The sequence below is a fragment of the Ciconia boyciana genome, chromosome 10 (assembly GCF_034638445.1).
Source record: "Ciconia boyciana chromosome 10, ASM3463844v1, whole genome shotgun sequence".
In the NCBI taxonomy this organism is placed as follows: Eukaryota; Metazoa; Chordata; class Aves; order Ciconiiformes; family Ciconiidae; genus Ciconia; species Ciconia boyciana.
Genome location: NC_132943.1, coordinates 28,019,841 through 28,036,487, shown reverse-complemented (window position 1 = coordinate 28,036,487; position 16,647 = coordinate 28,019,841). Strand labels below are relative to the sequence as shown.

General features: G+C 42.3%; 1 protein-coding gene across 1 annotated transcript in view; it reads right to left on the bottom strand.

Annotated features, from left to right (window-relative positions):
- Positions 1-14,305, bottom strand: part of ITGA4 (integrin subunit alpha 4) — a 37,705-nt gene extending 23,400 nt beyond the window's left edge. Inside the window, exons 1-9 of the mRNA XM_072874278.1 lie at positions 14,121-14,305; positions 13,895-14,016; positions 6,776-6,882; positions 6,548-6,677; positions 5,165-5,232; positions 4,367-4,496; positions 797-882; positions 401-460; positions 171-308 (exon numbers count right to left, since the gene is read on the bottom strand). Of these exons, the coding sequence (XP_072730379.1) occupies positions 171-308; positions 401-460; positions 797-882; positions 4,367-4,496; positions 5,165-5,232; positions 6,548-6,677; positions 6,776-6,882; positions 13,895-14,016; positions 14,121-14,305 (1,026 nt within the window). The remainder of the gene's footprint in view (positions 1-170; positions 309-400; positions 461-796; positions 883-4,366; positions 4,497-5,164; positions 5,233-6,547; positions 6,678-6,775; positions 6,883-13,894; positions 14,017-14,120) is intronic.
- Positions 14,306-16,647: the final 2,342 nt, after the last annotated feature.

Genomic DNA, 16,647 nt, shown 5'->3' with positions numbered 1-16,647 from the left:
AGCTAGCCTTTGCAGGTGTGCTACACAGTCCTGCTGGGATTGTCATCGCAGTTCTAGAGTTGTTTTTCCTATAGCCTGAAATACTGTATGATAAGAGAGAGGAAATTTCTTCTTAGCTTGTTATACTAGAATGACTGTGTTACCATGTGTTTTTAAGAGAAAATACTTACAGAACCTGAATTGATATAGACATAAACTCTTCCTTCTTCTCTGATGGTACTTTGCATTGGAGCACCAACTAGCAAGTCTGAGAGGCCATCTGAATTCAGGTCCACAGCACAAACTGCAGCTCCAAAGTAAGAACCGAGCTGTGTGCAAACAAGAAATCACATTATTTCTGAATTTTGATGAAGGTATGCCAGAAGTTCTAAGGTGCAGAAAAGTAGTACGAAAGATTTACCTTTTTACCCCTTAGTTCAAATAGAATATTTAGTTGCTTCTCAATGCTAAAAATGTATGCCTAAAATAAAAAGAAAATATAAGTGGAGTTGAGCAAACAGTAATCTGAAATACTTTCCTGTGCTTTCTCTACAGCATGTGCTAGAGAATCAGCAAAGCAACACACAATATCACAAGGTACAGCTATTTACTATTTCCTATCTGTACCTTTCTTTAACACCATACTTCACAGCAGTGTCATCTAGAGTATCTTCCCTCATTCCTTCTTTGACTTTTCTCTCCATGAGAAATCACATAGATATGATACTTGTCTTTAACACGTTAATCTAAATTGGAAAATCATGGGTGGGTATGCGGGGGTATATTCTTCAAACCAATACTATAGACAATCTCTTACTTTACCAGTCTGCTCCTGTTGGGGAGCCCCTCCAATTACTTCCGTACTGGCTGATGTCAGAAAATGTCCAGCTCCAACTGAGTATCCTGTAAATTAGAAATGCACTATTCAATATGGAAGTGCTATATAAAGAAAAAAAAAATGGGAGCATGACGTATAAAAGCTGTCAACACCACAAATTATTGCAAGTCTGACATTCAGACCTCATGCAAGTTAGCAATGAAAACAGAAAAAATTTTTGAAATACAAGTAAAAGGTCAATACAAAGTTCCAGCAAACAGAAACAAGTGTCAGAAACACTCATTTCTTCCCATGATCTCAATTATCTGCCATACTTCAAAAGCCAATAAAATAAATTGCAAACACCTTCTGTTAATGCATATTCTATAATTGTTCAGTGAGTCCATATTGTAATACAAATAAAAATGATCAAATGTCCATACAGTGCAATGTGGAAACACTTGATTCAGTTGTTACTCTGACTATTGTTGTAGCTGGACTGCAGAAAAATGAAATGTAGTGCTACTGATATGCAAGTGCACATATACATACACACACACAGAGCATCGTGGACATACACGTATGAAAATGCCAGGGACAAACTGGAGCAAAAGCTTGATTATGTAATAAGAAAATGTTGCATCAGCTTTTGTAAATGAATCTATGTGACAAAGTATTTCTGTATGTGGAGACAGCTCTTAACAAACAGGACCATATTTTGGTGCAGACATCCAGCCTCAGAATTGCAAACTGAAGGCTAACACCTTAATCTGTAGCTACACAAGTCATCCTTACTCTTTCCAAAATACATTATGGCTAAGTTGAAACAGTTAAGGAAGACAGTTAACATTCTGCTACTCTTACATTTACTGAATGACTGTTGATTTTCACAGCATACAAAGAAAATGGAAAAATAATCTTGGATCAGATGAGAATGAGCCTTAAATCTTTCACCTGTGAAGACAGCTGTATAGAACTCAAGTTCTCATTAAGCCAGCTTTTTCTTTTCATATTTTAAGCTAAAAGAGGTGCACAAGGCAATTTATCATTTAAAGTTCAACACCTAGTTTTTACTTATTCAACAAAAAATTAAGCTTAAGTGATGAACCTTAATTTACCTCCTCTGACCTTTATTTTCTAGTTATTTTGGTTTTGCTGAAGTGTAAACATTGGTAATTCTAATGAACTTGTTTTGATTTTTCTTATTTAAAAACCCAACAAAAAGCCAAACACACTAAAAGAAAGTATAGTAATCACATAGTCCTCATTTTTACTGTGGTATTAAAATGTTTGGCGGGGGGATCACATCACTGACCTTTTAAATTTAAAGGCATAGTCAAATGAAATTTTCTTTCCAACCCCAGAATTCTCTCCTCTTTACCATTACTACAGTTTTTCAGTTTTCTGAAATGTCATTTGTCATTCTCAGATTCCTAAAAGAAACTGTCTATTACTTTGTGATTTCTTTAAGGCAGTTTGTTAAGTGCCTAAGGTTACTCTTAATTAGGCCCAGCTGATCTGAAAGACTGACTGACTTATCTAATTCCTTTTAAAGAAGTTAGTTATTAATCTCCAAGATACTCTGAAGTAGTCAAGTAGTCACCGAACATTATGTATTACCAGCTTCTCTTTCTAACTTCCTTCTTTCTTTTAATTGTCTGGTACTTAAACAGCTTTGTTTCTTCCAACTTATGGAAGAAAATGTTACAATACTTTTGCACACTCTTCCTGCAAACTCTAATTTGTCAATTATTACTCTTTGACAGTTTAATGAAAAATGTAAATAAAGAAGCCAACTTCTCAGTCCCTGCCAGAAGAAGGATAGTATAAGTAGATCATTCTGTCTAGTCACGTGCTTGAACTACACGCTGGTCACAATATACTTCCACCACCTGTTTTTGTTCATTATTTAAGGGAGAGGCAAACTCAGTCTTCAAAAAGAAAAATCTTTGCTAACAGAATTAACCCTAAATAGATTTTGACCTTAAACAATGCCAAAGATAGGACAGAACAGAAGCTGAGGAAGGGGAAGGAAGGTACCTTTACATTCTTTCAATCACATTACGTATTATTATGAGGAAACGAAGTGGAGGTTTAAGTAGCATGGAACAATGCAAAATTTACAGTTTATCACAGCTGCAACTGTAGAGACACACAGATGAGCCAATGGTCCCTTTCTTCACTTTCCTGATAGAGGACACATGGCTCTGCCAAGCTAGCATGCTAGCTGTTATGATGGCACCAGGTCACTGGAGAAGTGTTTGTGAAGCAAACTCCAGCTGATCTCAGGTCCTGGATGGCCAAGGGAACTAGGAGAGACCACACATGTGTGGGAGGGCTTTCCCTGCACCCTCCCCAGCACAGTCCTTATGCAAGCTTTTACCCATTTGCCTATATCTGGCTTTTGGCTATCAATGACTTGACTCATTCATTACAGAAATTCTCACTCTTACACTTGTAGGAGCAGAAATCTGGAATGAGCTTTTTTCCCCAGACAGGTGCAATACTTTTTCTGCTGATTGTTACTGGAAAGCTGGAGCAAGCATTCTCTGAAGTTTTTAATTTGTCCTATGAAAGGTTAGAAATGTTACTGGTTAACCATAGTGATCTGGGTATCTGATCACCTTTTACCACCCAGAATCTCTTCCCGCAGAGCCCGACTGCAGCCTTTGCAAGGCTCAGCACTGAATTCTGAAGTGTTAGCCACTGTGTATTTTGTAACAGTCATTTCGTAATGTATGCCTGCTTCCTATTGGCAAAAGAGTGAAATCAAACAGGAAATGTTTATCTGTGTGAACTGGATCTGTGAATGGGAAAATGCAAAAACTAATGGTCACAGGCAAAAATATTCTTGCTCAGGAGTTCAGGAAGGACAGATGAGCTTTTCTTAGTGTGTAGTGAGAAAACTGAAGCTGCTGATGGTTCTGGCATAAACCCCTACAAATTCTAGCACTAAATCCAGCTAATTACTTGAATATAGGTACATAAGTAGAAGCTTCATGGCTTTCTTTGCGGACATTCGTAGATAAGGCTTGCCTTCCCATGTGTCCAGACCAAGATATGGTTGGAATTAAAAAAAAACAAAAAAACACACTATTGGAGGAAAGTCTGTCTCTTAAGATCATAGCATACTTTCCCTTATTGACAATGCAATTAAGATTTGTTTCCTTGCAGCTTTCACTGTAACCAATTTTTCATATTTCTGTTAGAGGTGAAATCATTATGTCTTTTGCTATGAAAGCCCTTGGCAGCATTTCAGACTTAACAGTGAAGTGCAAACCATTGCTAACCAGAAGCATATCTCTAATTTCTAAATCAAGAAATGATAGAAACTCAGTGGAGAGATGACAAAAACAGAAATCCAATGTTTGAGAAGCTTCCATGTAAAAAGAACAGAGAGGAAGCCTTATAATTAAATAATATTTAACAAAATCAGAACACATCTTTAGAATTGTCGCTTCTGGGATTAATAAGAAAGCACTGATAAACACTGTGCACTCACTCCAGGATCAGCTATTTAGCTAATTCTTTGACTTATATTTTTGTAAAGTATTAAATATTTTTAAGTACCTAGATAACTGCCAAATTTAACTTGGTTATTTGAATCTGTATAAGCATGGATTGTATTTGCAGTTGTATTGTATACAAAAACAGAACCAGTCCAATAAAATGATCCAGGGGCTCCCATTATAATTAAGTCCTAAAAGAAAAATAAAACAAAGCCATGTTATTCACATTTAAATATTCATGAAGATAAGCAAAACAAGTCAAATGCATTTCTTTACATCTCCTGTGAACTCAGTGCAATGCTACTGGAGATGCATCTGTCTCAGTACTGGGGGATTACCACTAGATCACAGACAACATTTTTCAGACTTTCTAAACATATGGTTATTAAAAACTTTGAGCTGTGAACAACTTAAGAGAGTAACAAACAGGATATTCTCTTCTCAAGAGTTTTTTAGAAATCATAATCTTAGGGTGAAATGGAGATTAAATAATACAGAATATTACTCTGTAAAGCAAGAAGGTAAGCGTTATTAGTGTTAATGTTACATCAAACAGATTATTTTAAAGAGAATAATAAAACTTCACACTGTTATATTCAAGCTCTTTTCCAGATGAAAAGTAATTTTGGATTTGGTAAGGTGTAAAAGTATTCTTGGGAATAAAAAAATAAAAGTATTAGTTGGGAATTATCATGCAAGTCTTATCAAGATTCAATTAGAAATAAATGGGAAAAGTCCGATTTTTCCCTCCCACAAAACCAGACAGTGTTAATGTTTGCATTTATATATACACTTTTATGTATGTATACATATAGGTAAGTATATATATAGAGAGAAGTTTGGTATCTTTAATACACACCTCAATGTAAAAACTAGACATTCCAGCCTGGCATGACCCGTGGTTTTCTCCAAACTTTCGCACATGATCTGGGAACGGGCAAAAAATATTAAAAAGAATGAGAAGCATGTAGTTTCAGAATTTGTTACCAGGTCTTCAACATAAGTTGAAACAAGTTTAAAAAAACCAAACAAAACAGGGTTGGTTTTCAGTTCTGTAATAAAACTAAAAACACTGGTTTCCACTGTATAGCCTTTAGCTTCAATATAGTATTGTAACAAACTCAAAACACTATGTATCACAGCTTCCTTTGAAATCTTGTGACTTTAAAGGCTATACTTTTCTTTATAAATTGTTCCATGAATGAAATAGCACAAATAGTCTGAGCAGCACAGCTAGACAAGCTTAACTCTTCTCTTCCACTCCGTATAATTCAGGCATAATCTGATTGACAGGCTTACATATCTTGATAGGAGTTGCCCTGATGCTCCACTAGTGCTCTGAAAGGCTTGTGTTATGGCTGTCTTACACATATTGGTATCCACCATCCTTAGCAGTTGTCTTTACATCCAACTCTCCCAGCTCTGTTTTCCTGCTTTTCTTTGCTAACTGCCTCCCATCAGGGTTCCCTTCATCTCATCCATAGATTTGTTCACTTAAAAAGTCACCGAAGACAAAAGCATGATTTCACCAATGCTCATAACAGTCTCCAGGACGTTTGATGGCATTAGTCTATCGGTCTGCACGGAAAGGCCAGATTGTCAGCTCTTCCTTGCATTGGCAAGGGGCAGGGTCACGAGATCATTCTAGATGGGAGGGAGGTATGAAAGGGAAGGCAGGGAGGGATTTGTTTGATAGCTTCAGGTCTTGACTCTTATTCTGCTCCTGCAGTCCTTTAAGGAAGGACCACTGAAGGTCTCACACCACAGCAGCGGCCTTGGCAGGAGGCAAGTAAGGAACAGGGACACACATCGTGTCAAGGAACTACAGCAGCTTTGTATCAAAGGCTAAGGAGCAGATGGCAACAATCGCTTGCAGGTATTACTGCTGCTCTGCTGTGAGGCACTCTCCTGAGCAGAGCAAGCAAATGACAGAGCAAAGGAAAGAAGGAGGTCCTCTACTGGCCTATTTTTGAGAAGCACACATCCTTCAGTGATCCAGTCCAAGGAGCAAGTATTCTGATGCCCTATTTAAACTAATTTTTTGAAAGCAGCTTTTGTTTGAAGTGATAAACATCTTGCTAACAAATTTACATCATAAGTTGGGCTCGGTATCATCAGCACTCAATCTTCAAACCTTTGGCTGCAGAAAGCCTGCTCAGAGCAACACAGGCTCTTACAAACTCTGCACCATGCAATTATGTGTCTTACTCTTCCCTACAAAGGGCCCAAGCATTCCGCTTACCTATATAACACGGGCATATTCGCCTGCTCAGTTCAGTTCGAAAATCAGAAGACATGGCAAAACAAATACCGTATGGGAGTTTGTGTTCATTTTTTATGTAAAAGATATTTTTCCATCTATGTCCACAAGCCTATGGATAAAACACAAACATGACATTTGACACAGAAGCGTACAAAAGGTGAAGGTAGTCTGACAAACAGACACGCAGCTCCAGTGGTTAATACATACAACGATAGATCCATTTTCTTTCGGCTGCCTCGACAAGCTGACACCCAGCCACTGATTATCACGCTCTTCCACACAAGTCTTCCCACAGCGCTCTCCATTGGGGTTGCCTAGGACACAAAGACCACTGCTCTGAACAGGGGGACAAGTTGAAGGGCCACGTGGTGGGTAACAGGAGCACCCAAGAACCCTACAGGGAGACTGCAGTAACTCGGGTTTGGTGGACCTGACCTCTGTCTGTTTTACACAGGCCACATAGACTTTCCACTTTCTTCAACCGCATGTAGCCAACGGGAACGTACTGGTTCTGAACATGATAGGTTGGCAGTGAGGATTGGCTTCTCCATCATTATTGAAATTAAGATAGAAAGTGACATTACACTCGGTCTGATGAAGGGTTGGCTTTGCAAGTGTTCTTCAGCCTAAAAGTTCACAAGAAAAGCAAGTAACACCCATGAGTGCTACCTAAACTCTAGCCTAAAGCAAGCATCTCTCCAACCACATATCTATTGGTAGCAGACCTTAAAATGATCTCTACTGCAAACGGCTATCGAATAAAGGGTGTATAACTGCACTCTCTACTGGGGATGTCAGATCATTATGTATGCATGTCCTGTGTACTCCGTGCACTGTTGCAATTATTTAGCAGTAGCTCTTTGTTTTTTTTCTTAAGGAGAGTTAATTTTTAAAACCTTAGAGAACATAGTGAAATTTCTTCTAACTCCCCCAAAAGGCTACAGTATTGCCGAGTTAGCAAATATTTGCTTCCTTCTAGTAAGCAGTAGTGGTACCCATGGTACGGAGAAGCTACACATTTAAAAGTATTCTAAGTTATATGAAGCAAGCTTTTCATTTGTAAGATGTTTGTATGAATAAGCATTAACCAAATTATTGAACCAGTATTTTCTATGCATCAGCATGACACAGTTTATGAAAAAACTTCTTATAAAATAAGGAAACACATCATGTAATTTGAACAAGCTCTTCTGCATAATTTTTAAGACTCTCCCAGATCCAGTGCAGTTACTGATGAACCTGAAACCTTCGAGGTTTAAGGGGGTTAGTTACCCAGGAGAGGGCGCCAATACAGATCACAGAATACCAGTGCTGACAGGACATAGTTTGAGAGGGGAACACATAAATCAACACCCCCCCAAAACTGTGCTTACACCAGAGGTGAAATTTATTACTGTCCAGTGCATTAGAGAGTTTAAATAAATATGGTCCTAATTTAGTGGACTTGCTGAATTCCTTTTATATACATACAACTGCACAATATTGATTAAGTATGGAAACAGAATAAAGGGACACACCTTGTCTATTTAGAAGCCAGGAGAAAGATGAGTGACTGTGGGCTTTGCTACATACATTCTCACAACCAACACTGACTTAAATGATTTTATAGCTAGGATGTCATGGACTTTTTGAGAGAAAATACCAGATTAATGGTCTTTATCACATCGTAAGAAAATGTCAGGAGAAGCATTTGTAGGAATAAAACCCAACAACCATCCTTATTTCAGAGCTTGTTGCCTACTGTTTTGTGACTGGCCTAGCAATTGACATTTCTCTGAAAAAACTGCTGGAGGCTTGATTTCTTCTACTTCCATACTATGTCTCCACTTTTTCCAAACATCACACTTGCTCCCTGCTCTGATGGAAAAACCAGAGTAGTGCAGTCAGGAACCTCTCACCATGCTGCAGAGAGACAACACACCCTGCACACTGCAACTGTACTCTACCTTCTTCCAAAAACAACACCCTGCACAGGATGAAGAGACATCTGACCTTCCTTCATCTCTTCTTTACCACACTTCCTCCCCCACGTGCCTTTCCCTAAGACATCAAGGAAATAGTATGCAAAATCCAAGTAAACAGGAACCGACCTTAGCACTCACAATAACATCACATTCAATTGTCTTTGGGCCAAGAGATTTTATGTTACTGTAAGTTAGTAATTCCTGTAGGCCACCTGAGGAACGGTAATTAACAACACGTGTGCTCTTACTCCAAGACAAGCATGAAGTAAAATGCCTTACTTCAAAAATCTACTAAGAAGAAGCTGATTTTTCTGCAGGTTCTCAGTTACTGAGGTTCAAGCGATAAGCTTCTGAATTCTCCTACTTGGCTAATGTCAGTGACATGAACTTCCACGTACTGAATATATACCATTTTCAGACACAAGTTTGGAATTTAGTTTTGGAATTTAATTTTGGAGTTATGACACGTAGAACTCCTCACTTCCTAAGACCAGACATCCATGGTTTGCATGAATTATAGAGCATGTTAATCTGATTGAAATCTCCTCAGAAAACAAAATTCCATTACACTCCCACATGTAAGAATTAATCCTCCTTTAAATCAGAAAAGGAACTTTGGGTAACTCCCTTCTAGTAATGCTTTCCATCCTCTTATGACAATGACTTACCTGGGACTTGCTTTATATGGATTTGCAGGAAATGGAAGAAGTGGAGAAGACCAGTGTCATAAATTTAGATCTCAAGAGGCTTTCTGAGACTTTCTATCAGTAAGTCAAACAAGACCAGATAACGATGACGTGAGAGATAAGTTTTGCTCGTGTCAGCGCTTCATTCCTGTGCCTATTTCAGAGGTCTGTAACAAGAAAAAGCATGACCATTCCTTCATGCTCCTTGGATTGTATTCCCCTTTTCCTTGTGTCCAGCATATGTTCTTGATTCAGGTTCACTTTGGCCCTCTGCTGACCTGCTATCTTATGTCTCCTCTCTTTCTCTGACTGGCAAGTATTCAACCACCTTGGAAATGATAGGCCTTTATGGGCGAGAGAAGCATCCCAGACACTGTGATGACATCCCAGACACTGTGATGAGCCCCTGCTCAGGGTATGACATTATAAAAGCTTTATTGAATGAGAAGAGAAAATGCTGTATTCTGCACAAGCAACAGAACACCACTGCATAAGCTCAAGAGGACATGGCAGCTTGGTTGCCTCAGGGAAAAGGAGCACGCACTGTCATAAAGTCACCGAGAGATAAGTAATTGCCCAGCCTGTGTACATTACACAGCTGGAAGATACACTTCTGCTACAATCCCCGCTGCACGCGTCCACAGAAACAGCACAATCGCATATAAATAAGGTCACAACTTACAAAGCCACTTCTAGCTTTGGCCTCAAGGACTCCAATACAGATGTTTGCAATGTCATCTGAGAAACCAGTTTTACATAACTTGCTCCAGTGCTTTCCATGCCCAGCAGCCTCCCATGATCCTTTTTATTCTCCCAGAACTCCTCTGGTCCTATTGCCAATTGATTAAAACTATGAAGTCTACTGCAAAGATGACAAGCCTTCCGATATCCTGCTCCTAGATATCAGGGCCTCACCAGACTCTTTTTTCATTCATCAAGGGCAATCTTTTCTCTTTTCACAGATTTGATAGGTCTTATCCCTCTTATGTCCCCCAAACCACTTCCACCCAAAACATTTTAGTTAAGTGCCAGTTGTTTCCATAACTCTGTAACAGACGTAGGTCCAAAAGGTCCTGTCTTCCTTGGAATAGTATGGCTGTTTCAAAGGAGATCACTGGCAGAGTATGAGTAATGCAAGTGAGATTAAAAAGCCAAACTACCAAAGGCAAAACTTACTGAAATCAAAGTTTAACAAACACAGGTCAGCCTTTTGGGGAAAACCATTAACTGTTCACTTTTCCATTGTAATGCTTCAGCTGGGGGAGCTAGAGGGCAATTTGTTCATAGGTTAATTGTAGCAGGGACTTAAAGAAGGGTGGAAGGCTGAAACTGCGGGCAGAGCTTTCTGGCCTTATGTGAAACAATGTGCGCTGAATTTACTCTGTACATTCGTAGTTAAAACTTTTTTTTTTTTTAGACTGGATGGCAAATTTTATAAATTATTTCCTGTATTTTTAGCCAGTGAATCACTCTGTTTCAAATCTGAGAGCAATTTTGTTGAAGAATTTCTGTAATGTTTTGCAAGTCCAAAATGTAATAGGTCAAAACATCTAAAGAACTTTATGGGAGTCCCTCTGCAATAATCTACAACTACCCCAAACTGACATGGGCAAGGTCTTGAAATTCAAAAGACTAGAAGACTCGTAAAAGACAGAGACTTAGTGCTCCAAATAATAAACCTAAAGCATTGTATTTATGCCTACAGCTTGATTACAAGCCTCTGCATCTAACAAGTCTTCGTTTAAAAATACTCCAAATAGAAATAAATCAGCAGTCTAGAATACTTGACACCATTGACAGAAGTACTAGAACTAGAAAAGAAACTCTCAAAACATTACTCCTCTATTCAACAGTCAGAGAGATGTAAAAGTGCCAGTGAGGGGCTGGGAAGACCAAGATTTGCTAGTGTATCTCATGGCAGCATATCTCATGGCTCCTCTCAACTCTTAAACCAGCCCAGGCCCCTGCAACACCTTAAACAACATTAAAATTCTCTCATGTATGCCTGGATGAGTTACTTCCAGATGCTGGGATTACTACAGCACAGGACTATTCCCAGCAACTCTTTCTCTACTGAGGAAGCAGATAGGAACGTGTGACATAGAAAAATACAACAGCAGTTTTGTGTGATCAGGGATTTCCTAATTGTGCATGAATCCTTCATTAATTAGTTATGCCAGTTTCAAGGCTACTTTAGTGAAAAATAGCAACAAAGTGTTTTAACATATTTATGTCTCTAAGTAATTCATATTCATTTTATTACAGAGGCCCAACATTTGGAAAAACCCACTGCTATTGCCTATTGTCACCTCTACGTTTCTATGACTCATAATTAGAAACTTATTACCTCAGAGATTCTTTTACTGAAAGAAATGTGAATTCAAGTATTTAAGAGAAAGAGAGAAATAGCTATTTCTCAATTTGCCTGTCCCAGCAATGTAATATATCCCTGCGCATTTTTCAATGGAAATTACCCTATTCTATGAGATCAGAACCCAAACTTGTCATTGGCAAGAATCCAAGCAGAAGAACGAGGAGGTCACCGACTGAAAGACACAGTGTCGATAAAACCATTATGTCCAAAAGTTGCTGACAGGCTGAATGAGTTAGACAAGAGATAATTAAGTTCAGCTTTGCAATTGCAAGTTCCCTTGTGTATTTCTGTGACCGCTTGGCAGGATGGCAGCAGTTTAACAAACCTCAGCTACTATCCTACTTCATTTACATCCCAAGCACCACAGCCACCTTTGGCTTTTTCATTGACCTGTTTTACAATAGAGCACTTCTTTTCAGTATCTATTTATCTTCAGAAATACTGTAGATGTACCTTAGTGATGTAAAGATGTCATCTAGCACTAAGGGAAACAAACATTTTGCAAAAATCTTTTGTGGTATCTCTGTTTTTAAAAATACAGGACAAGACAGTAAATATCATTGTGTAACCTGCAACCTCAAAACCCGGGAATAAAAACCGTGTTAAATTAAGCCTATGGAACCACATAAACGTTTTCATTCACCTGTTGCACCATTTCATTTAGAATCCCCTAAGCTACTAAGGAAAAGCCCATCAAGCTACTTCGTTAGAGCTTTTGTTTCTCCTCTGGCTAAATGAGTAAGTTGAGAAATACTGCAGATGTATGTAGTTTCCAAAGAACCTGAAACTTTCTACCCTTCCCCTCCTTTCCTTCCCCCACACAGTGAAGGACTATTTTTACCTCCAGTCCAGGAACAGGGGTTTACTGCTTCTTAGCATACGCTATTTCACCACTTTAGTTGACTTCTTTGACTTTTGTAAGCCCCTTCTTACAAACAAGAAGTTAGAGAAAAAAGCTCTTTGTTATATATAATTTTTCAATAGATCTAATATTGGAATGAAATTACTCAAAAAAAAAGCAAAAGAAAAAGAACTACTTGGACTGGAATAAGTTTAATTGCAGTTCTTTCTCTGAGCGACTGCTTCTTTTCCTTATGTGGCTACAAGTAAAGCACCACTGAAGTATCTTAGTTTTTTGTAGCTTAGTTACAAAAAATAACTCTTATTTCTATCTGTAGGAAAAAAATGGATAGAACCCATCAGTTCTCAGCATTATGCATAGATGTGTAAATGGTTTTAACATTTTTGCTACAGAATGCTGCGTTCTGCCCTGAAAGCCCATCAGTCCATGGTGCGCTATTGCTTTCATTGGTTTCAAATATTTTGAAAACCCTTTCCCGCGCTTCTTACACTTACTGGGCGGCAAGTTCATAGTTTTTAACGGATCGGATGGTCTCAGCAGGATAGAAAGTTCAGGAAGCTATTTATGCATAGCATAGGGAGAGAATGAACGGCACTGTATGCAACGGGGACAAGAACAGAGCCCAAAGCAGTTCATGCATATTCACGGTAACCCACTGCAAAGCGTTCTCCCTTTTAACAAGTATCAAACACTTGGAAGTTGGATAAGTGCATCCAGTTACATCTCCCAAGCATGGGGGGACTGGGGAGGTAGAGAGGAGTTTGGTTAAATGCAGGAGCTGGAAAAAGTAATTCAGTCAAAAATAGCTTTGTTCCCTGAAACTCAATTCTTCAACGAATCTGCAAGCAAGGAGAACCCATCTGCAAGACAACTGTGGTTCAGAGTTACTTTAGGGTGGCTTCTACGAAGGGAAGGCTTTACAGAATAAAAGACGATTTAGGCACATACTTCCACCCCCACTCTCTGAGCTAATTACATTTGCCCTCTGCTCTGAAAGCTGAACTAGCTTGCTGCAGAAAAGTACGAGAGACAGACCGAAACTCTCACGAGGCTTTTGAACTGCGTGCTGAACGGTGTGAAAGAAAACTGTGGGAACAGGAGCTGTCACATACGATTTCTCTAAATCGAGTTTTGGTGCATTTCTTTCTGTCTACAGAAAAAAAGGTGCCACCGTTGCTGCTCTTCGGCAATAGCGTTGATCTCGCCCTTAAGCGAGAGGTAAACGCCACTTTACTCTGGAAAAGACCCAGGAGAAACCGCCTGCAGCCCGTAGGCTTGAAGGCAGCGGCAGAGGAGCCGCGGTGCGCGCAAGGCGGGCGGGCACGGACCGTCCCGTCGCGTCCCGCCGCCGGCGGGGACAGCCCTGCCGCCCGCCGCGCCCCTCCGCCGCCCACCCCGGCGCCTCCGCAGCCCAGCGCCGTGGCCCCGCCGCCGACTCACCCAGCTGGAGCTGCTCGCACCGCCCGCGGGGGTTCCTCCCGATCCGGCACCGGAAAATGGCCCCAGGGTTGGCCACCGAGATGTTGGCGGGCCAGCTGGCCCGGGGGGCGCCCGCCACGAGCCTGCGGGACAGAGACGGCAGCGTGAGGGGCCGCGGCTGGCGGAGCCGGGAGAACGCGCGACGGGCGGACCGGACCCCACGGGGCCGGCCCGGCCGGGGACTCACCATCTCTCCTCGCCGTGGCGGTGCAGGAGAACCGAGTACCCGAAGAGGGTCCCGTTGCCCCCCCGGAAGAGCAGCGGGTGCTGAGTGTCCAGGTTGTAGGGCCGCGCCGTCGGCAGGCACTGCCACAGCAGGAGCAGCGGGGCAGCCCAGCCCGCAGCCCCCCTCGCCCTCTCGCAGCCCCGCATGGCTCCGGCCGGCCTCAGGCAGGCGGGCGCCCGGCGCCGGCTTCCCGCCTCGCTCGGCTCCCCCGCTCGGCGAGAGGGCAACGCCGCGCCCCCGCCCCTGCCCTGCCCCGGGACGGCAGCAGCCCGCGCCCTGCGCCGCCTCTGCTACCGGCGGGCCGGGCCGAGCCGAGCCGGACCGGGCCGGGCGGCCTCCCCGCAGCCCAGGGTGGGGGTGTCCCCTCCGGATGGGGGAGTCGCTCACCGCGCCGCCTCCTCCCGCGCAGCGGCAGCCCCTCTTCCTTCCCAGGCGGCAGGGGTCGGGTTTCTCCCCGCCCCGTCCGCGCCCACGGGGGTGCTGCGGAAGGGGGCACAGCCCCCGGGACTCCCCCGGGCAGGGCACGGCCCGTGGGACGCGGCCGTCCCGACCCGCGCCCGCGGCGAGACAGCGAGGGCGTCGGCCCCCCTCACCTCACCTCACCTCAGCCCCGGTACACCTGCCCGGAGGGCGGCGCGGGAGAGCTGCCTGTGTACCGGGCCGGGCCGGCAAGCGTTTTGGCAGCAGAGGGGGAAGGGAGAGCCAGCAGGCTTTTCCTAAAAACTCCCCGCAGACTTTCCCGCCCCAACTGCTCTTGAAACGCCTGGGCCCAGTTAGTTCAGTTTCCTGGTCCCGGAGCACATCTCCCCTGAGCACCAGCCGGGGAGCTCCAGCCAAGCGCAGAGGGAAAGTATATGGCGGTCTTCTGGGGAGGGAAACTATATGACGAGGTTTGCGTTTTCCTTTCAGATTTAGAAAAAATCCCAGTACCCCTGCGCTGTAAGCCTTGCCACATCGCCATTGTGCTGAGGGGATCTTCCCTGCCTCTCCTTCCTGGTGGGGGGGGGTATTTGTCCTGAAACCAGTGTCCTGGCAGCGGAGGACAGTCCTGAGCCCCCTTTTATACCAGGGCTTCCCTGCTCTATAGTAATCCATGTGTACAGATAGCCTACGTATAATGGTATTTTGAGCCAGAGGAACAAGAACATAAGCACTTCGTCAAAATGAAAAGTTTGGTTACAAAGATTACTTATTGTATCTGGAAGAGAAATCCAGTATCATTTCAAGTACTGAGTATTATACACATTAGAAATAACTGTGAGATGGTAGAGTACCATCCCCTAATGGAAATTCAGAACATGGCATTTTAAATTTCTTGGAATAAAAACTCCTTTAATTTCCATTCAGTTGGTGGAAATGTGGAAAGTTTAACACTTCTGCGAAATGCTGAGCAACTACCAGAGCAGGACACTGACACAACGCAGGAGTGATACATCTTGTCATCCTAAGCGCGTGCAGATGCGTGGATCCTGGAACGAGATCAGCACATTGCAAGATCTGACAGTTTGTCAGTCAGTCAGCAGTGTTTTTTAAGTCCTCATCTCTAGAACCGTCAGAGGGCTTCCCTGGATCACACAGATGTGGAGCACTGACTGTTTCATGTAAAGGAGTTAAACAGCTCCTCAGCTGCTATTCATCTTCCTTCCAACTACCGGCATCAAAGGAGTTACAACAATCAACAGCAGCTGTGAGTCTGCATTTCTACCAGTCAATAAGTTTTCACCGTCATTCTGAAAGCAGCAAAACAAGCATGATTCCGAACTGAAAGGCTAAACTGTGGTTTAGTTGGTGGGAAATCGTAACACTGTTTCACCACCACCCTGACCACTTAGCCAGTTTTGGGGGACTTTCAGGCTTGTCTCCAAGATATTATTACAGTTCCTGGGTTCATTTCTTATTCACAAAAATGGACAAAAAGCTCTATCCCTTGAATGATGGAGAAGGGAACAGTTTCCCAGACTCCTTTCCCTTTGGAAGTTTATGTCCTAAGCATCTGTTCTTTTCTGCTCTCTCTCAAGACCAATCTTAAGTCTATCATTTTGCAAATAGCTGATGCAGGAACCATGTGACTGCGTCTGAACAGTCGTATTTCTAATCATTTGAGAGAACCCCACCCTAACTGTTAATTGGATGACTTGTTCCTCACACTTGGCCTTGTAGCTTATCAAAGAGTGTCATATAGGCAAGGGGGCAAGCTGCTTACGGTATTCAGAGACAAATTACAGTCTCTTGAGACCAGTATTCCTGGGAGAGTTTGGAGAAAGAGAGGCACTGCTGAAAGTTATAGGGACTTTGTAGAACCTCCAGTCTAGCGGCCCCTAGACTTTTTAAAAGGACATTGAGCTGGTGGCAGGAATTCTAGCTGACAGGAAAAGGTAGATGGTAAAGCTGTGGGACTCAGCTATCGGAACATAAATAGCTGCTTGTGTGATGCAGATGAGAATTGTATTGTACCTCACCTGTCAGGAGAAAACGTGTCTGTTGTCTC